The sequence below is a fragment of the Phasianus colchicus genome, chromosome 6 (genome assembly GCF_987193195.1).
Source record: "Phasianus colchicus chromosome 6, bPhaCol1.hap1.1, whole genome shotgun sequence".
NCBI classification, from domain to species: domain Eukaryota; kingdom Metazoa; phylum Chordata; class Aves; order Galliformes; family Phasianidae; genus Phasianus; species Phasianus colchicus.
In genome coordinates, this window is record NC_143441.1 from 12,001,524 (window position 1) to 12,029,411 (window position 27,888).

The window sequence follows — 27,888 nt, forward strand, 5'->3', positions numbered from 1 at the left end:
ACTTCATACTGCTTATGGGATATCCACTGTTACAGTATCTCAGCACCGTGCAAGTCTCACTCCTTGGAAATATCCAGATTTATCAGTCAATTTGCAGAAATGTTTTCCTGTATCTTTATGGCTACACAAAATTCACAAGTGATGCAGGATCTTTTTGTGACTTTTAGTTGTATACTTCCATCTGATGCACTGTAAAGAGACATATCTGTGCAAGTCTGCAGCAGAGCCCTGAAGTAGCAATTCCACAAGAAGACTCAGAGGATGACCTATTTATGCCAACACTATGCTGAAGGAGGGCCTCAGGACAGCAGTGCGTTTGCACTTTTTCAGCTATACCTCTGCTCATTCTATCTTATGGTTAACATCCCCCAAAGGCAATATAAATATGTGGCTTCAAGCAGAGTTTGTCAGGATCTTCATGCAGTGTTTTTCACAAAAACCTTCTGTTTGGTTCAGCTGAATCCGTTTGCCAGTTTCATCACTTAAGTGCATTTGAAAACAAAATGCTAATTTTTGCTACTCCAGACAGCATTTCATAGATAACATTTATTTCCCTTCCCTCTTTTCTTTTCAGTTTTAAAAACTGGGACATGAAATCCAGTGACCTTCAGTGGGTTTTTTTTTTGGTTTGTTGGTGGTTATTTTTTCTGTTCTTTTGTTTTGTTTTGTAATTGCTTTGGATCAAAGAGAAGCTTGTTTACTGTGTTTTGCAGCCGCCAGTGAGAGCAGTGTTCCATACAGCTCTGTTCTGTGCAAGGAGGCTGGAGACTGTGAGCTTAGGCTGATGTGGCTGGAGGACAACTCTGCATAGTAAGCATCTTTGCTGAGGTGCTTGATGCACCCTCGCAGTTTGTAGAAAAGCAAATGTAGGAGGAATCCATTCTGAACAAGATCTGTATTTTCCAGCTGCTGTATAGGATAGGGGACCACCGATTAGTCATTTTAGTTACCTCCCTGGTTTATTTTTTAGATGGAGTATCTCAAATATATTCTGGAAATCTTAAAATACCTTAAAAGTTTGGAGTAGGACTGAAGAAGATATACTGCCATTGATTTTGTGATAAAAATACTGTTTTTATCTGCAGGAGACTGATATTAAAATGAGTGTTGTAGCACTGCAAGGAGCAACTGCATGTTCTGTTTACAGTTATTTCTTACAATGGAGAAAAATAACCATAAACAAGCAGAAATTCTTTAATTCAGTGAACATGAACAGACTGTTATTTTGAAATTAACTGCATTTGAAGTTTATACAAACAGCTTAATACATGGCTTCTTTTATACTCCAGTCAGATTTCCTAAAGGCTGAACAAGCTGCCTGAAGTTTCTCCTCCTTGAGAATCAATTTTTTTCATGTGGCATTGCTATGCAAATAATTCCTCAGTGCCTTTTCTGCTTCAGACTTTTTATGTATTGAAAAAGAGGTAGCTGCAAAAAGGCCAGTCAGTGTGTTTTCTCTTTCCCCTCTGTCTCTCTCTGAAATAAAATGCTAACTTTCTTTCTGCTTCTTTCTGGGTTTTGACCCATCTCCAGTGCATTGCGATTGCTGTACTTTGACATCTCAGAGAAGGGCATTTGTTTCAGAACTCAGGTGTGTTTCTGATGAATACCATTTCCTTTATTTCTTTGTTTATGTTTGAAAGAAAATACGCAAAGCCTTGTTACCCTGAACACAACAGTTAAGAAATAGCTGTTTCTTTACTCGTACTTTCTGATTTAGTGGCATTGTTTTTGGCTTTCCTGTGCTTCTTCTCACATCTTCTTATATGTTATCCCTCTTTTGTATAGATACTTATCTCATGAAATGCCTTCCAGAGGAATTTCAGTGAGACTCCTTTTGTCAAAGTCATTTTTCTGAGACATGTCACGAGTCTGATTCTTATCTGAAGTCTCCTTTGTTCCTTAGTGATTTTCAAAAAGGAGTTTAATTGTTCTATCCATTTCACAGTGGTCAGGGATGACTTATTACATTTCACATAATGGAAGACAGGTGAATCCGGACCTGTGAATAGTAACTTGATTTTAATATCTGTAATTGACCTTGTGTCTACATCACATTGAGTTTTGTATCAAGTCTGCTTTGAAGCAAGTACAAATCTGAGTATAACTTCTTCGTTTTTCCTTCTTTTCCCCTACGCTGATAGCTGAAGCAGGACAATCACTTATCCAAACAGGAGAATTATATAATCAAAGAATGGTTTGGTTTGAAAGAGACTTGAAGACCACCTGTTTCTGACCCCCCTGCGATAGGCAGGGACACTCCCATTTGAACAGATTGCCCAAAGCCCCATCCAGCCTGGCCTTGAACACCCCCAGGGATGGAGTATCCACGGTTTCTCTGGGCAACCTGTGCCAGTATCTCACCACCCTCACAGTGAAGAGTGTCTTCCTTATATCTACTCTAAAACATTACCTTTTTTAGTTTAAAACAGACCAGAAATAAGCATATACCAGTGAAGTGACATACACCATGGAAAGGCTTTCTGAGCTGCATTTTGATTGTAGGCATTCTTCAAGCCTGAGTTTGTACTGAGGCACTGGATAATAGTCCTCTCTGGGTTTCAGGAAGCTTGGAAAGAATTAAAGTAAATACTTGGCCTTCTGCTAATATTCCAATTAGTACCCATAGATTATCACAGAACTGTGGAATAATTTAGACTGGAAGAGACCTTAACGTTTTGAATTCAAATGATTTTGTTAGCAGTATTTCTCCTGAATATATAAATATATGCATCTTGAGAACAAATATGAAGGATATTTTTATTTCCTAGCCCTGCCTCTACGGTGGCAGTTAGCTGAAACCATTGACCTCAATGTGATTCACGTACTTTTAAATGAAATACCTTAGAGATTTTTGATGAAAATTTTTTAAAAAGACAAATATTTTTGTGCATCTGACCAGAGGAAATCTATAAATATGTGAATTTTCAAAAGGTAAATTCTTAGGAAATTCCTGCAGGTCTCCTGAAAGACCATAAGCTGGAGAAATCAAAATCACAAACTGTGGATGAAGGATTGTGGCTTTTGGAGTTATTTCTTGTATCTCAGCTTTATTACCTTATCTAGATATAAATCTAGACCCTCACTGTAGTAATTTACAGTTAAGTCAATTGATTTGTTTGATTTTAAAAAACAGAGGCAGGGATTGCTGCTCGCGGTAGGGACCAATTAATTGTTGCACTTAATTCCTATAGTATTTTTCAGTCTCTCACAAAGGCCAAATCTTCTAGCACAGTGTGAGCATATCACTAAAAGACACTTCTGTTAACAGCTTTTGATTTTATTACTTCAGCTGCTATCTCCTGGTAATAAACAGCCATTTTTATGTATGTGGATGAAAGATTAGAGACATAATCACTGAAAGAACTATTTCTCTTCTTTCCTGCTTTCTCATGTGTTTATTAAAGGTTATTTCTTTATTTTACAGTTTCAGTGGGTGGAACTAATATCTTTCCTTAACACATTTAGTTAATAAATTTAATTTTCTGAATCTATTCAGGATATTTCTTTCAAGGATTTCAAAACACTTTACAGTGAATTATTTTATACATTTGTGATGTGAAGAGAATTTATAACATCCTGAATCTAGAGAAAGTAGAGCCCAGGTTCTTTCATTACCTCATATAATACTACCAAGCACCACAGTTGATGAAATCTGATCTCAGGATGCCACAAAACTGAAATAAAAGCATTATATTTTGTCTATTATTGTATGGGAACTGCTGAGTCACGACCTGAACCTCTGATTGATCACCTGAGGCAAGCACTGAGTCAGCCATGGAGCACAGGTGAAGGCAATTCACCTGTGCTGCTGGAAGGGGTGGAGCCTGGCTGCACCTCTCCCAGACCCATTTAAGGGCTGACTACCAGTGGAGAAGGATCTCTTTCTGGAGATTGTTCTCCTTGGAGTCTTCTCGGCAGTCCCAGGACAAGGGTAAGCTTTCCATGTTTTCTTTAGTGTGATAGCCTGTTTAGCCTAACTTTCTTGTATATTTCTTAATTATAACATCCATATATTCATTGATTATTCAATTATTTATTACCTTCTGCTCAAATTTTCAAACTTTTTCCTGTCTGTACAAGAGCTAAATTGCTTTGTATAATGTGAGTTGAGGTACACTTGTAGGACTCTGGGTTGTCAAACATAAAAATATTATGATACCTGGAACAAATGGCACTTCTGGTTAAAAACAGAGGCTTTTAATCAAGAACCAGCATAGGCAAGCAGGTGCACATTGTCTGTTTTATTTCTATTGCCAGGGGATAGAAAGGGTGATAATATGTCCCTAAACAATATGGTAGAAATCGCGTAGTGGATCAGCCCTAGAACACAGGAGCACTGCTGCTCCGCTTCTTGATATTCAGTAGCAGGGCTGTAAGGTGGCTGTTAAACAGAAATAGATGTCTTCTGTAGATGATTGTTCGTTGGAAGAGACTGGCTTAACTGTGTCTGAAAAATCATGGTAATACACCTATTTTGACAAAAGCTGTCCTTGAACTATTTCTGGCAGGATTGGAATTTTTTCTTAGAATGAGAAAGATGGAGAATGATTAGCACTGCAAGAGAGAGAACATCTTGATGAGATGTGGAAAACCCATTTGAATACATGTCATTAGCTAATTACAAGCTTATTTTACCATTCTTTTCTATTGAAGCAGGTCTACATTGTATAATTGGATTAGAGGGAGTGAACAAGAGAAAGGCTGATGCTATCATCCGATATTTAAATGCTCTCCTTTGATGTGGGAAATTCAGGTTCAAAACTTTGCCTTAATAAATATTTAAAGAAGTATGCAAAGGCAAACAGCTCCAACAGAGAATAATAAGAGAAGCACCAAGCAAAAGCCTCAAATATCCATCAATACAGGAGCTAAAGTCCCTCACTGAAAAGAAGAAAAAATGGAGCGGGAAGTCAGAGCAAAAAGTGCTATACCTACAAGGCTGAAGCACTACTTCTATTCCCTTAATCCAGAAGAGAAATGTGAGCAGTCTTACGTTTGTCCTAATACAGGTGAAGGAGTCATCTGCAATCCCAAAAGTCCTCCAGGGAGACAGAAACCTTTTCCCACGTGCTGTCGTTAGGAAAAAGTTCAGTATTTACAAGTGCCATAAAAGACAGATGTATCAAGCAGGATCTTAGAGTGTTCACTGATGAAGGTATGGAATTGAAATATTACACGAGGAGTAAAATTAAAATTCCCTCAAAAGGGAATGCTTAATGCTTCCTTTCAAAGGGGCAACAACTACTTCTTCTAGACCTTAGCATACCTAGAAAGGACTCAGTCAGAGTGTGCTATTTTCTTTGAGCAGATGAGTAAAATAGCACAGAAATTAACCCAAATTATTCTACAGGTTTCAGACACTGCATCATGTGCCCAGGTGCCTACAGGTCATTTCTGAATACAAAACATTTTGTACATGAATTTTCCAACTAAATGCAATGGTAATACATTAAGACTTACAGATAACAAGTTGATGTTTTTCTGCAAATTTCATATTTAATTTCACCTCATGCTTGCATTATGCAATACTGAAATGGCATTATGTCATCAAAATGAGCATTCCAGTTCCTATTTGAGACGTGTTTTCAATTATTTGAGTCTCCGCTAACGACCGTGCCAGCTCTTCATACACTGCTGGAATTCAGCCTAACCGTACTGTGTGTGCAGTCAGAGAGAAAAGTATATGACCAAAAAACAGAAATTTCAATCCTGTGCAGTCTTGCCTTGTCTAGAATAGAGGTTTCTATAGGCCCTGATTACTCTCAGACCTGTTCATATAAAAGATTGCTTACCTATCTCTCTCTTATATTTCCTGAGAGATTTTACCCTGGATTTCATCTTTTCACTTTTGAGTCCCTGCTGACTACTCATCTTCACCTTAATATCTTGACTGTTAACTGACTGACTGCTTGGCAAGATTGTTTTTTACTACAGCCAAAGGAGGTCTCTCTGGGAGGACTTACCTAGCCGTGGAATAATTGATCAAACTGGTAGGTGGGGGCTAGCTTACAGAAAGACTGACAGCTATTACTTACAAAAATGCTCCCAGTGATACTGCAGAAAATTGAAAGATACTGAAGGTAATTGCTGGCTTGCTGGTGTACTCCCAGTGGACGTGAATGCTTTGTGTGCTGTACCCCTTTGTGCTGATTGTCTAGCTTGCACCTGTCTTGGTGCCTCTTCCGAGCACCCCACAGAAACTGGAAGTCTCCTGGGAATCTTGTGTTTCTGTACACAGTGGAGTCATCACAAATCAGAAATATTTCTCTGTGTGCAAGTGAAAGGTGTAGAACAGTCTAAGCTGACTGGAGAGCTGCTGTGATTAGCACACTTTGTTATGTGATTAAGATTTAGATATAAGTTAAATGTATATTTCATAGCACGAAAGTGTGTGGTGTTCCCTCTCTTTCCAGGTAGCTCTGTTGCAGAATAGTACAAAACTGGTGTCCTTGTTCCTGCTATTGCAGTCTCGTAGTCTTCATGTATTAGAATAAGGTCATGTTGGGGAAGGTGGTGGTTGTGTACAGGAGGGATTCCTGGTAGAAAGTCTACTTCTTTCGTAAAACATGAAACCATCATCATTTTGTCACAATCCATAGTAAAATTGACTGTACTGTGAAGAGATCTCATCTGCTTTACTTCTGGTCAGTTGTTTTCAAGACAGAGACCTCACACTTGCAAATTGCTTGCAAGTTTTTTTCCGAGATGTTTCTTCCAATGGCCCTATGCAAATGCTGTTCAAGGTCATTGAGACCAGTTCTCAGTTGGTGTAACTGATACAGTTCCATTTACTTCCGCCAGTGTTGACAGTCTGCATCAGATGATGCCTTCCTAATCTTTGCCTTAGAGAGAATTGTTTTTGCTATATATGATTGGTGTTATATTGCATACTTTATATTCACAGTTGCATAGAGTACATTGCTAAGTAGGTTAGACTCCTCTGTGCTGCCTACTTGTCTCAAGACTAATGTTGTTCCATTTCATAATGACATAATGGTGCCACCTGCAGTCCAGAGCCTTATACAAGTGGTTTCAGATAATGTGGTTCACAGTAAAATGAAAGCATTGAGCACAGTGACATGAAGATGACAATAAGCAGTCATTTGTAGAAGCCACCACATTTTAAGAAGCCTGCTTTATTTTTGTTACCATAGTAAGAGCTTGATTTTCTCATGCTTTGCCTTGAAAATGAAGTTAATGGCACCAAAATCTGAACTGTTGTCAGAAGCATCTGGTAAAACTCAGCATTACTCTCTGCTGCTCTCTGATATTGAGTGTGCTGGCACACTTCGTTGCAGGTTTCAGTCTCTGTGCACTCAACACAAATACAGGAAAAACTGGGCCTTGGCTAAACCATGATTGGACCTGAGAGATTTTTTGTTCTTATTGATGGGGAATGGTTGGAATGATTGATTTCTGTCTTTCTTTTGTGTACTTCTCATCTGTCTGTGGGATTTTTTGGTCTCTTTTTTAGTGGGAAAACATAACTCTCTGTACCAAGGGTTGTTCAACTACTGAATAGTCTGTTAGGAATTCTTTACTATTACGACTTTAATATGTGGAGCTTAGCATGGTTTTTAGTAGTTTTTCTTTCTTCTTTTCACTGTTGTGCTTTACGTATGTGTAGGAGAATATCTCTGAAAAGTGATTACTTATGCAGAGACAATGTGGAAACATACTATGTGGTTTGGGAAACTGGGAGAAAGGATCATGATGAAGCAGAGAAAATACTCAAATATCTTGCTAGTTCCAGTTGCGGTGGTTTAGTAGGATGAACTTGGTATATTTATTTTTTTTCCCAATTGCTTTTCTTTGTGGGTAATCTTCAGAGAATATCTGCTGACTTGCTAGACAAATCCTTTTATTCTGCATGAATATTCTTCTCTGTGTAGGGTCTCTTATCTTATTGAAATGTGGTTGTTGTTTAATAGCTACCCTATTGATACAGTTACTTGTTTTATTTAAACGTCCTCATGTCTCTTAATCATAGTGAGATAAATCACCCACATTATAAAGAAATAGGGACTATAATTACATGAAATTAAATGTTTGATTCACTTTCTTCCATTAGTAATTATTTTAATGATAGTTTTATAACACACAGAGCAGAGTAATGAAAGAATGTCCATACCTACATCATTTTCTTGAACGTAAAGGAAATCAATCACACATTAATCTGACAAAATGTTGACATTACAGAATGAATTATCAGCTCAGTTTTAACAAGGCCTCTTTTTTATTCACCTCCAATTATTCGGTAATTTTGGTCGTTTAAGCAACCTAAGTAACTGATTGTTTATTCAGAGAAGATACTTAGCTAGCTAAGCTCTGTGACTTCCAACCATTTATTTGGATTATGAAAATAAGACTTAGTTTTCTTAAGTCTTGTTTTTGAGTACAAGCTGCTTTCTTTGCTGAAGCTCTCTTTTTCCTCAAATGCTGCATTTCTGGAGCACAGATACTATGAGGAGCAGCTGAGGGAGCTGGGATTGTTCAGTCTGGAGAAGAGGAGGCTCAGGGGAGACCTGATTGCTCTCTACACCTGCCTGAAAGGAGGCTGTACTGAGGTGGGGGTCAGCTTCTGCATAACTAGTGATAGCACTAGAGGAAATGGCCTCCAGTTGCACCCAGGGATGTTCAGGTTGGATATTAGGAAATACTCCAAAGGAGTGGTGAGGCAGTGGTATGGGCTGCCCAGGAAGATGGTAGAGTTACCGTCCCTGGAGGTGTTCAAGAAATGTTTACATGTTAAACTAAGAGACAAGGTTTAGTGGGGAGATATTGGTGGTAGGTGGATGGTTGGTCTAAACAGGAGGTTTTTTCCAGTCTTGGTAATCTTGTGATTCAGTGATTTCATTTCTGATTCAGGTCAACTGAGGACTCTGAATCCAGTGTTTTGCTAGTTTGATGCACTATAATATATGCCAGATTAATAAATACATTATTTTTCTCCAATTTTATCTTGTAGTAGTATTCTGTTTGAGGTATGTTAACGGGTAGTTTTAACTTGAGAGCAGGCAAACTGAAACATACAGTGTTTGTTTTAGAGAAATTTCACAGGCAGGCAGCCACTTCCTTTTGTTTGATCTTGTAGTTCCTGCATAGCCTAGTTAGTGGTTTGAAGTGGGAAGGAGGGCATAGAAAACGAGCAGGTATGTACAGCATCTCCATTTTATTCTTCCATGCCATTTGACCATGGAAATATTTCAAGTTGCTCTTTACAGCCTAGTAATCTTCAAGTACACCTAGATTTAATTCAACTCATCAGAAATGTTGATAGGACCATATGCAGTGAAGAACTTTGGCTGTTCAACATGGTAATTAGGAAGTCTGCAAAGTATCACTGATGGCTGGTGGGCACCCATCTTTAGGTCAAAGTGGCATCTCCTCAAGGGCTTGCAGAAATGCTCTGTGACAGCCCATGGCAGAAAGCAACAAATAATGCTGCTGCAGGCTGACTTGCAGGGGTTGTGGAGATGTTAGAAATGTAATATCTTATGTTGGAATCAGGCCAGTGAATAGGGTCAGCTCTCTTGCCCTTTAAAGGAGTGTTTCGGCATGTTCCAGCTGCAGCAGTAGCACTTGAAGTTGTAGCAGAGTTTTCTGCAGCAAGCTTCAATCCCATCCTGAATCTGTAAAGTGGCCTTTGTGCTGACAAACTCTGTCACTGATCAGTCAAGTAACAGCAGTGCCAGCCATAGTGTATCACATAGGATTTTGCCAAAATCATGTGTGATAGAATGCACTTCTATCTGATACGACTGTTGTTCAGCACTGGTGAAAATGCATAGCTAATGGTGGTGCCTGTGTTGAGGAGTAGTGTTTTGTAGCTGAGAATTCGCTCTATCAAGTATTGTTGTTGTGCTCTTTGTTATAGTTTCCATTGGAATAAATAGAAGGCATTACTTTCAGAGTGACTTACACATATTCCACAATGTCCCATCCACTCCACTGGGAAGGTATCATCTGTCTTAACTCAATAATGTATGAATTACTGTTATCTCACCACCCAGGATTTCATCTCCTTTCTACATCATTTCACCCATGTGGAACACTCAGTGGTTCTGCTTTCTTCAGCCTATTTGCTATCACGCTTTTTCTCTCTTCCCTCCATTCCTTGTCTTTACAAAAATGTTCTTCCAAAAGAGACTGCTGAGAGACTGAGGATGCTTGGGTTGCCCAGGAGAAGAGGACACCAAGAGGTGACCTCACTGCAGCTCCCTGAGGAGGGGAAGCAGAGAGAGGTGCTCAGATCTCCTGGCAGAATGGGAATGGCACAGAGCTGTGCCAAGGGAGGGTCACAGTGGCTGTTAGGAGACATTTATTTACCATGAAGGTGATTAAATACTGGAAATTCCTAAAGAAGTAGTTGATGTTCTGTGCCTTTTAGTGCTCAAGAGGTGTTTGGACAGTGTCCTCGATGACATGCCTTAGTTTTTGGTTAGCACTGGTGTGGTCAGGCAGCTGTACCTAATGGTCTTTGTGTGTTCTGTCTGACTGAACTGTGCTGTGCTACGCAATGCTAAAACCTTCAGGTCAGCTAGTCATGTAGCTTAACTATGGTGCTGGGCACCGTGGGTTGGTTTCCAGATTGCTCCTTCCCAATTCTCAAAAGATGCTGGAAATAGTAGTAGTGATTGGAAACACAGGAACTCCCTGTCCATGTGCCAGTTCTTCCTGTGAACTTACTCTCAAGTTTTCATGCTACCATGTGGTGTGTAGCCTTGTTGAAAGTTGTCTTATGGGAAGAGACAAACCAAGAGAGTTAGGAGTAGTTAGTGAGAACTCTTAATTGTGGGAAATATTTGTAAAACACTTGAATGGATACAAGATGAAAACAAATAGACAAAGGAAGTCTGCTTACTTTTAGGCAGGCAGTAAGTATAATCTGTCTGTTTTATACTAAAACAGGAAGAAAAAACAGAAATTACATTACTCTGCGTGTACAAAAAACTGCAATCTGAATAATTATGTGAAAGCTATTCTGCGTGTCAAGACTGTTACCGTCTGTTCCGTGCTTTTAGCTTGCAAGTTTCCAAGAAGCAGGAAAACATCTGCTATTTAGCTGGCGTATAATCTCTTTTGAAAGATCCAGACACCGTGTTGTGATCTTAATATAACTCTTACTGGAAGTCTTTGATGCATTGATGAGAGAGCAGTGCAGTGGCTTAGATTCTGCATTGAGATACTTTCAGTGTCTGTGAAGGAGATTAATTCAACACTAAACTTGACACAGGACAAAAAACCAAAACTCTGTCCAGAAAATAAACTTAAGAGCAGTACTAAAAGAGACTGGGGGCTTTTCTTTTTAAATTCATGATCTGTGCAAGAATTAACTGGAGATATACTGCGGATTCACTTTGAAGCACCTGTGTGTTTGTATGTGGGCAATAACTGAATTTCAGAACAACAACACAAAAAAACCCTGAAATGAAACAAAAAACCCAGTACCTGAAATGAGACCCCTTAAAACTGCTGTGATGAATGCAAACTGTTCAGGAAAAGTTTCACAAGAATAAATTCTTAAGATCCTGCATGTGAGTGAATATGAGAAGACCTTTATTCTCTCAGGCTCTCACCCTTAAGATAAACTTAGGTTTAACCTTTAACCTCAACCTCTTTATTTTAGCCATTTCAGTTATAGTGGCCTATGCAATGGGTCTCCATTTAATCTAGAAATTTGAATATTTCATTTTTTACTCAGGAAACATGGTTTAGAATATCATTCTAGTAAACATTCAGAATTGTTTTGCACTTACCAATTGATTTCTTGTCCAGATTATACTAAAAACTTTCTGTGTTTGAACCCTCTGCCAGTCTTTATTTTATAAATTATCCAAAATGGGGAAGATCCACTGCTATGGCTGTTTCATCCACTGCATAGAGTGACCAGTTCAGGGCCATTAAACCCAGTGCATTTGCAGGGTCATTCTTTTGCAATGACATCCAAGAGACACGTGTAATTAACTCCCCCACTGATTGACAACAGAAAGAACAGTGTAATCAGTCACTTTGTATAAACAGTCCTCATTATTGCAAGTAGTGTTTGGAGACAGATTTGTGCTGCTCTGGTGGGGAAGAACATTTTGTACTCTTTCTGCCAACTGTCATCAACTTCCTTTCCTGCTCTAGATGCAAGACAATGGTTGAATTTTATCTGCTGTCTTTCAGTGCACAAAATAAAGCTAATTTGAGTCTTTTAGGAACCAAGAATAAACAATTGGAACTGGATGGAGTCCTGTTCTGTCTGAGAGATTATTGATCGCACATGAATTGTGATAAATTTCACTCATGTGCCTGCAGCTTCTCCAGTAGATATATCAGAGAACAGTAGTGGTGAGCATTGCCTTTCTGGTAAGCAGGGAACTGTTTGCTGGGTGAGCATGAATCTCAGATACATGTTGATAACAGGGGAAGGTGCTACCATGTCAGTAAGCGAATATATCAGCTCTGGTTTTGAAAGAGATTTTTTTTTTTGCTTAAGGATGGCAACTTGAGGATTGAGGATGGATGCTCTTGGAGAAAACTGCATGAGAAGTATTAATAACCTCACTGAAACACTAAAGGAGCCTCAGAACAGTGTTTGCACATAGGCTTTGCTGTTATGTTTTGCTATTGTTTTTGTGTTTATTAACTGTTAAAAAGTTATACATTACAGTATGGCCTGTTTGGACAAAGGCATAGGCTCAAAAAGTAAAATCTTGTTGATGCAGATGGACTGCCACTGTTTTGTCTTAGCTTTAAAGATTCTACAGACTGCAGTCTCATCTGTTAGACAACTGTATCTTCACAAAAACAAGCAGGCTACTTAAAAACTATTATTCAACTTCTGGGTTGCGTATTATGTTACTACTGTTGTTTTGAATGAGGAAATAGAAAAAAGGAATGTTGTAATTAACACGGAGTTCTTTACCCTTAACATAAAGAAATTGTATTGCCTACATATTAGACACTGCAACTACACAGACATTTCTTTTAGGCCATTGTGCAAATCTAAGTTGCATTCATGTCCATGCTAAACCTGTTTAGTAACTGTGCAGTTTCTTGTGTGTCCTGAGGATTTTGTTGTGTAAGTGTTCCTGCAAAGTAGTTGTTTATCTTGTCACCACTGAAACCTGCAGTCATTAAAAATCTAGTTGTAAGTCATCCCTCAAGTGATGCAACTTTTAGCACATTTCTGTTTCAGGGGAATATATCTAGGGTGCATTTGTACACGCTAAATAGGGTGAAAGATCTGTGTCTGAGGCTCCTAGACACCCTTGTAATGCAAATAAGGGTAGTCAACAAGCTACATTTTATAACTAATTGATTTTGAAATGACCCTGCTGCTTCTTACCTACTGTGATTTCTCAAGAAGACAGACAATATTTAGTTGTGAGGTTTCTCATCATTGCTTGAGACCCTGCCATTGTGCTCAAATCCCTTGTGGTATAGAGAGGTGGATGTGATAATGGCAGTTTTGTAAAAGGTTCCTTTTCTTCATTTGGCAAGAAGTGAAATATGCTCAGGCAGGTCTTGTATTGCTACTGTCAATAATGCATGACTCACTCATCTGATGTAGTATCAGAGGACCTGCCACTCTTAGTAGAAAACTGTGGATTTACCTTCCTTTCTCTCTTCTCTCCGAGGTAGATAATTTTGAAACCAAACTTCATGTGAACTTAAAAACAATACTTTTTTGGATCTCTTTGTGTTTTGACTGTTGTCTTAGGTGTTGTATTTATAGTAGCTTGTGAAAAGGAATGTTGAATAACTTGCCATTAACCAAGAGGAAGCTGTCAGTCAGTGTTGTCTCAAGTCTCCATCTGTGTCAATAGGCAAAATATCTGAAAACAGTGCAATCCTATTAACTCTTTATACACATCTGTTACCACTGCCTATGTCAAGAAGCAAGGCATTGTGGTATTGTTGAAATCCTGGCACCTTTTGAAGGTAATAGGAAACATCTCCTAACAAATGCCTGTAACAAAGCTGGGATTTTAACTAATGCTATGCTTGTCTACTGTTGGGAATCAGTTAATTCAAATTCAACAGAAATGAAGCTGTAGTTCTCAAAATAATATAATGAAGAAGGTAACTTTGAAAGTTGTTTCTAGGTTGCCTTATGAAGGTTGCACAAACCTAGTGGTGTAGGGTGTAAGCTTTTTCTTCCCTATTAGTCCAGTTTTTTTAGTAGTTCACTTTGAAGAATGGAGATAATATATATTTTAAAGTTCAAATATTTTATCTACAGTGCTCTGAAAAACACTTTACTTCAGCCAGTGAGACTTGCAAGAAGCATTGGTTTATTTCTGCTGCCACACTCTGTTCTCACTGGAGCACAACTTCAGAAGAAATATGAAATGAGCCGTGGAAAAGTTTATTTACAATTGTTGGAGAAGCACAGCCATTGAAAAGAGAAAACTAAGTAATGGCCAGCTTGGGTGAAAAAAATCCAAACTGAGGAATATCATAGGAAGCAAAAAGAAAAAAAAAAAAATTCAGTTATTCTTCAACGTGTAACCCAGGTTTGTGATGTGGGCAATGACGAATTAAGCCTTGAAACATCTTGAATACAGAAATAAGATAACATGAAGTGCTTTAGCTTTAGTACCAGAAATCTTACATCGCTTTTCTCATGCCCAAGTAGGGGAGGACAAATAGGTAGCAGATAAAACCTTCCTATAGAAAGCCCTTCTTTGAAGTATTCCATATGGGGTGTATATACTTCAGGGAGGTTCAGTAGACAATTTACTTTGTTATCAAGAAATAATAAACCTGTTGAGACAGACTGTTCTGGAAAAATCACTTTGATCAAGTAAATGTTTCGGGTTTTTTTGAGACTTTTTCACCTTCTCTGTGAGACCTTTCTGAGATTTTTGGTTTTTTGATCCTGAAGAATGAACCAAAGATGTTTTTCTGTTTGTAGCCTTATACCACCTCACAGAACCTGCAGCTTAGGGTGACTATAGAAGTGCTGCAGGTCACTGACGTTTACCTCAGGATTTTGCCTCCCCCTTTCGCAGAAGTGTAAGGAAAAGCCACCCACAACAGTTTGTGTTCAGAATTAAACCACTTTTCATATACCGTGGTCCTGTAACCTAGTTGGGGACTGCAGGCATTTAATGAACAAATACAATTCTCTTCCTTCAAAGGTATCCTGTAGATACTGAAGTAACACCACACGGATAAATATTTTTCATGCAGTGTGTGAGCTGGGATCTCATCTGCATTGGAGCCAGGTCAGGCTAAGAAGCCTCATATTCATCCTCCTCTGGATGCTTGGGCTGCTGTCTTTTTGGCTCTTTTTGCCCTTCTGCTGGGATAAGACTGCTGGAGAGTGGGCATTTGGTCTTCTCACCCACCCAAATTTTGTCCTGAGTAAGTCAAGTGCTTTAGGTCGAGGATGTTGTCATGCCATACCTCTCCATCTAGGTGGCAAGGTAATGCCAGCACAAATCATGCCAACATGAACAGTCATTTTTGGACTTTGAGCTTAATCAGAGCTGGACAAATAAACTCAGGCTTGCAAGATGGAGTTTTCTTGTTTTTTGGTGTGTTTTTTCTTTGCATTCTGTAATCTGCAGTGTCTGGCACACTGAGGGAAAATAAAATGGATTATTTTCAGGAAGTACATTTTCGTGATCTGGCTGTGAGCTACCTCCAGATAGAGTTTAGTCATGAGGCTCACTGCCAACCTATTAAAAACTAACCTTCAGAACATGTTTTGCTCAGTGAAAACAGTCTAACTCTCATAATGAGACTTGGAAAACCACTCTGTTGACTTGAGTCATGTCACAGAGATTAAACCTTAAAAAATGAAGTTTGAGTTTGGATCATATGTCAAAAATGTAGAAAATATTAATTTTGCTATTGAATTATCAAACAAAGGTGTCTTACTCTGTTGGAGATACTGAATTGGGAAATTATTTTTTTCTTATCTTAACATTGTCAAATCACAGGTCATCACTGTTGACTGCAGCTAAAGGATGGTGAATAAAGTCCAAATGATATTTTGTGAACTAAAATTGTGGAAGGGAGTTATTGCTCACACAGATACCAAAGCTAGGAAATTAAGCCAGAGTAACCTGTGCTGTTGTAGCTCCAGTGCCAATGCAATTTTTCTCAGAAATTCTCTTTGAAGTGAGAGTATTACCAATATCTAGACTTAATGAGAAGGCTGGGTAGAAATAAAACCAGAAAAATTTCCATCTGCATCCATCCAAGAGATTTTTTTTCTTCCTAAAGTGTACCCTTCCTCCTCTTCTCCTCAGTAAAAAGTTCAGTTTCAGCCTGGAAGCTGAAGGAATGAAGGTGTGGATAACGAGGATGGATTCTTTGGCCTTATTTACCAAATCTGCTGGTTCAATCAAGTATAATGCTGCTGCTGCTTGAGAGATCTTGAAGCAGTGTTCCCTCTCCCTGCCACAGCAGATACCTTAGGGAAGGAGGAAAGACTGTGGAGGTATGGGTGACTGTGTCCATCCTTCCAGTTAGCGATATTCCACCACCATGTAGGATTAGACGGAAGTTTTTGTTCTCTGAATTTGAACTTGTAACCAGTAGGTAGAAGACTGACTTCTTTCATCAGTGATCTGAGCACCGATTTAACAGTGTTTAGAATATATTTAATTCTATGCAAGCTCTCCTTAATTAATAAGACCTTTAGTACAGTGTAAGTACACTATTAATTGTTGGCTTAAGAGACCAGTAAGAAGTAGAGCCAAATAATACATCAAGGTTTACCTTGAGATAAAGGATTATTTGTGGAGGATTTTTTTGAAAAGCACATAGGGCCTTCTTAAAAAAAAAAAAAAAAAAAAAAAAAAAAGCTCGTAAATATTTCATAGGGAAATAATCCTTTGATTGCCATGTTTGGTCTTAATTCTGAATGCTTTTCAAAACTGCTTCCCTCCTTGTTTTGTCTGTCTAAACAAACTTTTACAAAAACTTCTGTGTTGCAGTGTATTTTAGAAATATTTTTCACATATGATTGAAATCCAGAATTGTTCATGTGTGTAAAATGTTTTACAGAGAAAAACAAATAATTCCTGTGGCAAAACATGGAACTCTGAGAAAAGGAAGTTGTAAGGGAATAAACATGCAGAGCGCCCTTTCTCCCTTAGCTGTAATTGTACAAATGGCACTGACACAGTACTGTCACTGGCTGCTTTTTACATGAAGCCAGTATAAAGATTAAAATACCAGCTGGCTTTCTGAAAACTGAAGTTATCAAACCTCAAGCTTGAAACAAACAGGCTGTTTGGGATGCATTTTAAATGTAATTTAACTTTACTCATCTCTAGTTAAAATTCTAAGCACAAATCAGCAGTCAGAGTTTTCCTTACTCATAAGAGAGAGAACTCTATCAGAAATTTTTCAAAGCACCTTTTACAGGAGGTCTCCATTCACCTTGGGACTTTTCTTCTCTTTCTTCTCCAATCGAGTATGCAGATAGAGCCTGAAAAGTAAAGTTCATTGAAAAAATCACGGAAAGTTTGTGAGGTTTTTTCCAGGCTGAAATAGCTGTTTTTTCAAAAACATTGTTGGAAAGTAGCCATAATTACTAAAAATATACTTTTTCCAAATTTATATTGATTTTTGCTAGGACGTTTTTGATGTATCATTCACTTAGTGTTGCTTCTAGGATGTTAGATCATTTGGGCAGTCATTACAGACAATATCTTTTTAGGTCATGCTTCATCTCTGAAATCCATTTTTCAAGAAAAATTTAGAAAGTAATTTCAATGAAAATTGACTAACTTATATTTGCAGGAAATTTTTCAGAAAGAAAAAGTGAAGCCTTTTCCAGCTGTATTAAACAGAGACAGTTTCAGGTTTATTCTTTTGTGAGAACTAAATTACATTTTCTTATTTTCCTTTCTTGTTATTTCAATTTTTCATTAGGACATAATGATTTTTAATGAAGATCTCATCAAAAGAATTCACCCAGGCTCTGAGTGATAGAAATAGTGCTTAATTATGTTCCAGGTAATGCTACCACCAGCGGAACCAGGAGCCCCTTCTCATTAGATTCTACTATAGTATAAAATTTAGACTATAAATAAGCACACGTAGGAATGCCTCTCCCTGCCTCTGTCCCCCTCTCGCCTCTGACATCAAACTAATAGAAAAGGATCTGCATGTCTTAGGTAAAAATATCTTTTCGATCTGGAGTTTTTATTTTCTGTTACGTTCGCTGCGTAAAGAAGAGTAAACAAAATTTTGGGTAATAGACCAGCAAAGCAACAGAGTGCTCAGGAGCCTTGTTTGTGCCTGACCAGTGAGCTATTTCAGATAATTAACATCTGGAGCTATATGATGTAGGCTTGGACTCTTTCCCTATGAGCAGCCCTTTGTAGCACTACTGCACATCTTCTGCATGAATCAGAGAAATTGCACTTGCATCAAACAAGATCTCTTCCTAAGGATAGGTGGAACGGTGCTGAAAGATCAAAGGAAGGCTACGATCATCATAGAGAGGGAACCTAGATGATAATGCGGGTGGTGGTATGCTGCCTGGAGAAATCCTGGGGTATCAATTCACTGGTGTCACCAGATGTGTTCTTTCCACAAAGGGAACTGAGGTACCGGAGCTCTTAACAGCATTATAAATTCAGTAAACTGGCTTAGATATACAGATTAAATACCTTCCATTGCATCCCATCAAGGCATCTCACACAGGCATTTTGTACAGAAGAGGTCGCTTATTAGCTTTTGGCTGTGATTGGGGTTTGTTAATGATGTGTGAGAACCCGCTTGTTGTAAGTTCAGCTCCTGTTAGGTAGTCAGTTCCCTTCTGGGTGAATTCAGAGCACCCTTTATTACAAAGCAAACTTCAACTTCCTTCAGTCTGACAACCTTCCGAGCAGCAAAGCTGTCTTCTCAAGTTGTACAATCAGCAGCAGTGGGTTGAAAAGCTGTGAGCCTGGCTCCAATGGGGCTTGATAAAACTGACGGTCCCTAAGCCTGGTACTGCACTGCTGGAGCCCCATCACAACTAGCAATGCAGGTCATGCCTGCCTTTCTCAGCAGAGAGCTTCTCTACCACTCCACTGCCCCAGTCTTTCATCGCACGCCCGTGCAGATCTGCAGTACTCCTCGTGTGATAACAGAGATGGCCTTGAGGCAATTCTGCTTGTGGAGAAAAACAAGGAAAATAACGGTTTGCTAGACGTAAGGACTTCTGATTCTGTCAGTGTATGCAGCTTTAGCTAGGGAGGCCATGAGACTGAATATAGGATGTTGTTCTTTAATATTGTAACCTACGTTATTGCTTTTGGGCTCGTTCTAAAAAGATATTTATCAAAGCTTATAGTTAAAGTGCTGTGCACTTTGTCTTGCCTAGATGAATTTTATTTAGCTGTATCTGTAGAATAAAATTCTCACAGCTTAAAGTCACTGAGATACTGATATTTGTGCATGAATTCATGGATGACTACTAGCAGGATTTGGCTTCACTAGTCTCTGCTGAGCAGAGGAGAGCATCAGAGAGGTTAGGATTGGAGGCCCAGATGGAGCTGAACCTGGCCAGGGATGTGAAAAAGAACAAGAAGGGGTTCTACAAGTATGTGGGCAGAAGGAGAAAGGCCAAAGAGAGCGCTCCCCGTCTGACAAATGAGGATGGAGAACCGGCTTCCTCAGACATGGAAGAAGCTGAGATGCTCAGTCAGTGCTGGCCAGGCTCCCCTTGTCTGCCAGGACCCTGAACCTCCAGGTGTGCTTCACATTTCCTGGAAGCATCGTTTCCCACATTGGAGAGGTTTCTCCAGTCGCTTCTTGCCGATCGCATAATCCTTAAGAATCATGGAAAAGATCACTGAAATCATCTGTTCCAGCAATCTTATTTTTAATCATTGTATTGAGTACAACAACAGTAAGATAACCAAGTATCTCACCAACTCCTATCTATCTCCCACACAAACCCCGTGTCTTTGTTTCCATCATGTACAACAAGTACGTTCTGTGTAACCTCTGTGTAACCTTTGCATGAAACAAAGCCCATGTGCAGATGTGTTCCCTAAAGCAGGAAAGAAATTGCAAGTAAAAACAGACTTTTACTAGATCCTGTGTGCATTTAATGAAACGGAAGAATTTTGTAAAAACGGACTGGAAAGAGAGAATCCATTCAACCAGCATTCAGCTTTCTTATCTAAAGGAAAGATACTTTCATACATAACAGTGTCTTTTATTCACAGAAACAATTTCAATGGAAAACCTAATGCCTAATGAAGTAACTTTCTAATACAAACATTACAAAAACAAAACAACATAAAACTATTAACATTAACATCTAAAAGCCCTTAAATGGCATGCAGCAGTCCCCAGAAAGTTGTCAAAGGGGGGGTCCTGGTGTAGATGGTTGCAGTGAAATGAGGAGCCCTGCAAAGTCCGTCAGGGTTAAACACTTGAAGGTCCATAATATAAGAGGGCAATTGAGAAGCCTGAGGTCCCGCATTCTTGTCAGATGGAGTGGGCCTCAGGTGCCATGTTGTGGCAGGGGCTGTGCACGGCAGGCTGGATGGTTGGCAGCAAGGGGGGCTGCTGCAGCTGCTTGTGCAGGTTCTGCTGTTAGGATCTGATGGGCAAGGAGCCGCGGTGCAGAGTGGGCTCCGCTTGCTTCATCATTTTTTTTGGCAGTGCGACCATATCTTGAGAATCTTCTATGTCAAATGGGTCGTCCATTGCAAAGAATGATCTTTTTCTTCCCTGCACATCCAGATGTTTTGTTTTACATTTACGTTTGCCTGATGGTTTCTGGCCCTCAGCCTGTTTTTGCAGCACAGGTTCAGGTTGGAACTTTTGTTTGCCTGTGTTTGGGCTGTCTGTCTTGCAGCTTTCTTGAGTTTTGTGCTGCTGGGCAGCCAAAGTTGGGGCTGGAGCGCTGCTTGGCTGAGCCTGCATCTTCCCATTCCCGTTTGTGTTGGTAGATGAAAGGCCTTTTGTGTGCAGAGGTGCCAGTAGAACTGGTAAGTCTCTGCGCATCTTCTTGGCCGCTGGTACGAATTCATCCTGCCGTTTGCCTGTGAAGTTCTCAGTTTGGTTGCCACTGTTCTGCAGTCTCTCGCTGCAGTGCTTACGCTTCTTGTCCAGAGGTGGACGTGGACGTTGTCTGATATGTCCTGTTGGCCAGTCTGCTTTTTTGTTTACAGAATGTCTCTTTAAATAGCATTTTTCTTTTGAGCTCTCTTTTCCCTCTGGACTTTCTAGGACGTGACCCAGGATGTTACGTCTGCTGTTGGCATTTGGTTTTGCCGTGGCATCTTCCCAAGCAGCAGTCCTCTGCTTCTCTTCACTGCTTCCTGCCAAGATTGCCCAGCCTATCTGGCCAAATCTGCAGAGCTCGGAGACTTTGGTAGCTGCTGGTAGCTCAGAGAAGGGCATCACTGCACGCGGCATCGCCCACTGCTCCTAGAATCATAGAATCATAGAATTGCTCGGGTTGGAAAAGACCTTAGAGATCATCGAGTCCAACCGCAACCTAACCATACTACCCTAAGTCTAACAACCCTCCTCTCAATCATGTCCCTGAGCACCACATCCAAATGGCTTTTAAACACATGCAAGGATGGTGACTCAACCACCTACCTGCCTGGGGAGCCTATTCCAGTGCTTAACCACCCTATCTGTAAAAAAGTTAAAAAAGATATTCAACCAACCCTCCCCCCCCCCCCCCCCCCCCGGCACAACTTGAGGCCATTTCCCCTCTTCCTATCAGCAGTGAGAAGAGACCAGCCCCGCTCTCTCTGCAATCACCTTTGAGGTATTTGAAGAGAGCAAGAAGGTCTCCCCTCAGCCTCCTCTTCCCCAGGCTAGACAGCCCCAGTTCCTTCAGTCACTCCTCGTAGGGCATATTCTCCAAGCCCTTCACAAGACTTGTTGCCCTTCTTTGGACCTGCTCCAGCACCTTGGTGTCCTTTCTGCACTGAGATGCCCAAAACTGAACACAGCACTTGATGTGGGGCCTCACCAATGCCGAGTACAGAGGCAGGATTCCTTCCCTAGCCCTGCTCAGCACACCATTCCTGATCCAAGCCACGATGCCTTTGGCCTTCTTGGGCACCTGGGCACACTGCTGGCTCGTATTCAGCCAACTGTCCATCGGTACACCAAGGTGCCTTTCCGTCAGGCAGCTTTCCAGCCACTCCTCCCCCAGCCTGTAGGGCTGCCTGGGTTGGTTGTGACCAAAATGCAGGACCCGAAATTTGGCCCTATTGAACCTCATAGAGTTTACCCTGGCCCATCGAGCCGGTCTCTCCAGGTCCCTCCATAGTTGCTTTCTGCCACGCGGCAGATCAACACTCCCTCCCAACTTGAGGTCACAAATGAAGATGTGAAATAGAAGCGGCCCCAGCACCGAGCCCTGGGGGACAGCACTCGTGACTGGCCGTCACGTTTGCCAGTCTCCCGTCCGCCAGGACATTCCCAGTTAGCCAGGAGAGTCGAAGGATGATGGAGAGTGGCTTGGCAACCACACCCACCAACTCCCTCAGCACTCTAGGGTGCAATCCATCTGGCCCCATGGACTTGGGAGTGTCCAGCTTTCGGAGCAGGTCCAAAACCACGTCCTCTTGGATTATGCGGGGCCTATTTGTTCCCCATCCCTATCTACCAGCCCCTGGCCGAGCTGACTCTGATCTGCGTGTAACTCAGTTGTCACATGCTTGAATGGGTCACATACATGGTCAGCAGAGTTCACTGTTTGTCTCACCGGTTCAGACTGCTTGGGTTTCTGCACTTTGTCATTGGCAGAGTCCTTAGTATTTACCTGCTTGGTGTTAAGGCAGAGCCTCATGATCCGCACGCACAGCTCGTTGATGTCATCGTGCAGGGTGCTGGAAGTTGGGGCTGTGCCACCAGCGTCGTGAGCGGTGTCTTTCATTGCAAAGGCTGGCACAGGCTGGGCTTCCACTGTCTGCACTTTGCTGGCCAGGTGAGTCTGCTGGCCTGAAGCCAAATATCATCAAATGTGGGTCCAAGCAGCAGCAGCACAGCTGGCCTTTGGTCCACCCTCTTCACCTGCAGATCCTTGCCAGAGCAAGCAGGGAAGAGGTGTGTGTTGGTTTTGGTGGGCTGGTTGCCGTGGCGGAGACCTCGGCGTGACATCAGAGGGCTGTTGCCAGGGGCAACGCCGTGCGTCGTCCCACCCGTCCATAACTGCCCTAACTGCCCCCGTCTTGTCTAGCCTGAGTAAGAGTTTTGTGTCAGGGTTTACAGTGTCAAAAGAAACTGTCCCAATAGGTTTTCCCTCCCTCCTTGCTGAGTCAGTGATGATCTCTCTGTCTGGTTTGGATGTGTTGATCTTTTGCTTTTGTAACTTACATACAGTTCAGTGCGATGTCCCATAGCCCACCTCTGCCTAACAGGAGGCTTCTGATTTCCTTGGTAAAATCCCTTCCCATTCAATGCTAGTAATTCTCTGGTCATCCAAAGTTTAACTGCAACGTGAAGTCCCAGCTTCCAGTCCATCCTTCATTACAACGTCTTTCTATCTTTCTACGCTTGTGTGTTGTGTTTTCCTTGATAGGAAGAGGAAAAGTGCTGCTGCATTTCAGAACTCACAGGTGGTGGGTAGGCCACAGGTAGCCTGTGGAAGAGAAATACTGCTGCTGCTGTGGTCTACCACGGCTGGTGTCCTGCATGTAGGTAGAGAGGGAAGGTTCCTGAGCTGCTTTTTTTTTTGGAGACACACTGCACTGCTTCTGTAGCGTTTGCATCATTTGTACCTGTTCAGATAGTGACAGAAGCATTTGGTTTCTGAGCTGCACTGATCAGAATGACTGCAACAAATGGAAATAGTGACAATTTTTGCACGCCCCCATTTCCATTTTTATTCTTTCCTTTTCTAAACCTGTGTTGACATTTTTCTGTGCTTTTGCACATGCACCGGGTATATATTGTTTTTGTCTGGAGATGCTTAATAGTGAGTGAGTATTGCTGTAGTGAGGCCCTATCTGAAGTTCTGCGTCCATGTTTGGGAACCCCAGCACAGGAAAGCCGCAGAGCTCTTAGAAATGGTCCAGAGGAGGGCCACTAAGATGATTGGAGCACCTCTCCTATGAAGAAAGGTTGTGAGAACTTGGCTTGTTTAGCTTGGGGAAGAGAAGGCTCTGGGGGACTTGTAGGAAGTGTATAAGCAGGAGGGGGAACAACTGTTTACATGGGTTGATAGTGATAGGACAAGAGGGAATGGTTTTAAACTAAGACAGGAGGAGATTTAGGTTAGATATTCAGATGAAGTTTTTCACACAGAGGGTGGTGACGCACAGGAACAGGTTTTGCAGAGTGGTTATGGATGCCCCATCCCTGGAAGCATTGAAGGCTGGTCTGGTTGTGGCTCTGGGCAGCCTGGTCTGGTGGTTGGCAACCCTCGCCACAGCAGGGAGGTTGTAACTGGATGGTTGTTGAGATCCTTTTCAACCCAGGCCATTCTATGATTCTGTCACATGATGACCGCAGCAACTGGTGCTCTGAATAGTGATTGATATTTATAAAGCACTTTAGTGATGTATGTTGATCCTAATTGATGACCCCATTTCAACATGAACATGCAAATGTACCTAGATAGCATCTTGTATTTTTACACCTAGTTAAAAGATGAATCCTTTCTTTCTGTGCTATATGAACTTGCTTTCATCAGCCAACTCCGTAATACATAGCTGTCAGTTGCAAGCTGTGTTGAGATTCCACTAGTCATTTCATTTTCATCTGGACAAGAATGTTTTTAATATCGCCTGTGATTTTCTTCTAGATAACACACAGTACAATTCTATTACATGCATATCATAATTTCTGTATGGTTTTTTTGTTGTTGTTGTTCAGTAAAGCTTTTTTTTATTTGACGAAAATGTGCTCTTACTTTCTTTTCCCTTTATCTCTCCAGTGCATAGTTTGGGACTGGGATTCTAATGGAAAGCATGACTTCATTGGAGAATTTAGCTCAACTTTCAAGGAAATGCGAGGGGCTATGGAAGGGAGACAGGTAGGTAGAAACCACGCAAGCACTGTTAGTATATAAGCTTTGAGGATCAGTGTTCCTGATGCATTTCTGTACTGCTGCAAATGACAATGCCTCATTATTATTATTTTTTTTTCTTGGAAGTGAATTGGTTCTGTTTATCTCCTGTATGTTTTGCTCTTATTACATGTTAATCCAAAAATGCAGAAAGTGGCCTATCTTGTAGCTCTGTTTCTGAAATAATGAGACTGTTTTTCAAGTTCATATTTCACAGGTATTTCTGCAAATATTTGTTTGAGCCTAGCACATGGTTTCTATTGGGTGCTTTGCTGTTATGGTGAAGCATACACACTAGGTTACTCAAAGAACTCCCCAGCTGGCCTATAGTCCTTTATTGGATTAGGGTCATTCTCCATTTTTCTCCATTTTTCTTTATTTCTCACGTGCTGCATGATTGCTACCAGCTCTAACTCTATCTATCAGGATGAACCTAATTGATTTCTTAAATGTCTCATAAATTACAGTCCTAAGAGAAAATAAATTTGTTTGCTTATTAATAATTTCCCTTCTTTATGTCAGCCTGATCTTTTAAAATTGAAGTTGATGGTAATTATTGAATATGATAAATGATTTGGCATACGTAATTCCAGAAATTGTTATTTCTTATTATTGCTTAACCCTGATAAATTTTCTGTGGGAGAATTAAAAATGTTGTCTTTCTAATCTACTCATATTTGCAGTCACTGCTTTATGGTAATCTCAAAACGAAACAGAAATGTCTAATAAACTTTGTCTGGGCTTTACATTAGATAGCAAAGGGTCAGAAAGTGTTTAGTAGGTGTTGCAGTCAGGCTGTTCCTTAGGCCAAGAAATGCTAGTTGTTCTAGTTGTCTTCTGTTGATGTTTGGAAGTTTAGCGTGTGTTGCTTATGTGTGCAAAATAACACTGATACATGTATCAGTCATATATTAACCTATTATAAATAAGTTAATATAAACTTAACTATTTCCAGAGAGAATAACATTAACAACAATAGTGTTATGATAGCACCTTAATTTTTTATGCAAATGGCTGTGGATGGAAAATAAACAGTGTGGAAGTGGTAAAATGTGCATATTTCCAATGTAAGCATTTTCAAAACAGCACTGCAGTCCAAATGGGCGGCTTGATGGCTAAGACAAGAGATTTTCCATCCAGAGCACCAGGAATGTCTATGAAAGGTGATCTATACATTTTTTATTCTGATGTGGAAGCAATGGACTCTTTTCTTAGCAAAAAGGATGGTTACTCAGGCAGAAGCATGAAAAGTTAGTATGGTCATTGGTCAGTTCTTATTCTAATCTATATATGTTCACAGAGTAGTATTAGAGAGTAGTCCAGGAATACTTTAATGTAGCACAGTGCTGTTAAGTGCCTGAATCTTTGCATTGCTAAGAGCCTGCCATTTGTCATTTTACAGGCTGCCTTTCACTTCTAACATCTGCCTTTTGTGGCAGATGCACACAATTTCTCCTCCATAGTCCTAAGCTGTTCCAACATTATTTCTCTCTTGATGCTCTTATTCTGTGTTTCTTGTGCAGTTATTCTATGGGCTTGTACCTGCAAAACCTGATACTGTTATAAATGGTTCTCATGGGACACAGTTGTCACTAGCGTGAAACTCAGACCTTCTGCCCGCATCTCTTCTTTAACCCTTGTTTCGTAGTCTATTGTAGAAGAAAACAAGATTTAGTGGATAAGGTAGTAGGTTATAGCCATTTAAAAAGAGTTATAACATAATAGATAAGAACATATATTATATATTTTATATATATTTTTTATTATATATTATATAAAAATGCTCCAAAGAATATACATACATGTCTCAGATGGTTCTGGGTACCTGATGAACATGAGCTTCATTCAGCACTACTGTCACAGTAGTCAAGAACAAGCAGTAGATGGTCTAAGCAGGTCCTGATGAAAACAGTATAGTTATTTTGGAGAAGGTATTGTGAATCATTTGTTGTATCAGAAAAGTACTTTGTTTAGTAGACCATATCACTTGTCTTCCTAACTGGCCAATGGAGAGCAATTACCATACTTCTTTTCTTTTTTTCCCCCTTTCCTTCTGTCTCTCCTTCCCTCTTTCTCTCTCCTTTTTTTTCTATTATTCAGAAGTAACTACTGTTGCTAAAGGTAGTATATGCTATTGGTTGTGGGCCCCATAAATGCATGTCTTTATCTCAGCATCCTTTGTGCAGCATGACATAACATGATTTACATTTGTCATTTTTCTCTTCAATTTTTTTTCTCTCCGAAGAAAAAACTTATACAGCAGAGTATTTACTTTGAATAAAGAGGGTTTAGTGAACGTTGGTGGCAATTTACATTCAGCTGGATGTTGTTAAGTATTTCTAATAACGACAGCCACATCAAAGAAATGTAATTATATGTGGGCGAGGAGATGAGTAGGTTAGACAGTCTTTCTTAGAAAAGATTTTAGAAGAGATTTTTTCATAGACTCTGAAATAGACAGTTCTAAGTCTTCTGTTCAGCATCTCCTACCATTCCAAAATTGATCAGTTACTCCTTCACAAACTTGGTATGAGAAAACACAGGAAGAAGTCTGTTACTTTTTGTGACAGTATTTTTTAAGTGAAATACTTAAAGTTTATTGTATGCCTAGGTTTATTTCCAAATATATGTACTATAGTTTTTTTATTTTTTTAAAATATGTGTGTACTGGCAGTTTTATTATATTAATTTGCCAAACATTGTAAAACAAGGCAAGAAAAGCTTTATAAAAATTAAAAGGCTGTTAAAGCTGTTCATAATTTAAAGGAAAAATCATCTGTGAATGATAAAACCATAGGGATTTGGGGAAAAAAAGTTGCAGAAAAAAAAAACCACCTGGATCCTCATGCAGTACAGGAGTTACATAAGTGAAAAATCTGTTCCTGTATTAC

General features: G+C 40.1%; 2 protein-coding genes and 1 long non-coding RNA gene across 10 annotated transcripts in view; 2 read left to right on the forward strand and 1 right to left on the reverse strand.

Moving 5' to 3' along the window:
- The window catches only part of CPNE4 (copine 4), a 283,000-nt gene that overhangs the window by 208,753 nt on the left and 46,359 nt on the right, over nt 1-27,888 (forward strand). For all 8 annotated transcript variants that reach the window (XM_090142441.1, XM_090142447.1, XM_090142443.1 and 5 more), the window contains one exon: nt 24,866-24,964. In XM_090142441.1, coding sequence (XP_089998567.1) covers nt 24,866-24,964 — 99 coding nt within the window. The remainder of the gene's footprint in view (nt 1-24,865; nt 24,965-27,888) is intronic.
- LOC149917425 (uncharacterized) lies at nt 4,956-14,322 on the forward strand. The gene is made up of 3 exons (XR_016467680.1): nt 4,956-5,158; nt 5,857-5,993; nt 14,237-14,322. It is a non-coding gene; the product is annotated as an uncharacterized LOC149917425 (long non-coding RNA).
- Nucleotides 19,778-23,169, reverse strand: LOC116227167 (BCL-6 corepressor-like). Its single transcript, XM_031590308.2, has 2 exons — nt 22,751-23,169; nt 19,778-21,393 (listed from the first exon to the last, which is right to left on the reverse strand). Exons 1-2 carry the CDS (start codon nt 22,862-22,864, stop codon nt 20,554-20,556), a joined length of 954 nt encoding a protein of 317 aa, XP_031446168.2. The 5' UTR covers nt 22,865-23,169; the 3' UTR covers nt 19,778-20,553.

Excerpts from the sequence above, each read along its gene's own strand:
- LOC116227167 (XM_031590308.2), bottom strand. The coding sequence starts at position 22,864 with ATGAAAGACACCGCTCACGACGCTGGTGGCACAGCCCCAACTTCCAGC. Across the intron at positions 21,394-22,750 it reads TCTGCCTTAACACCAAGCAG|GAGCAGTGGGCGATGCCGCG; the intron begins GTAAATACTAAG and ends CTATGATTCTAG.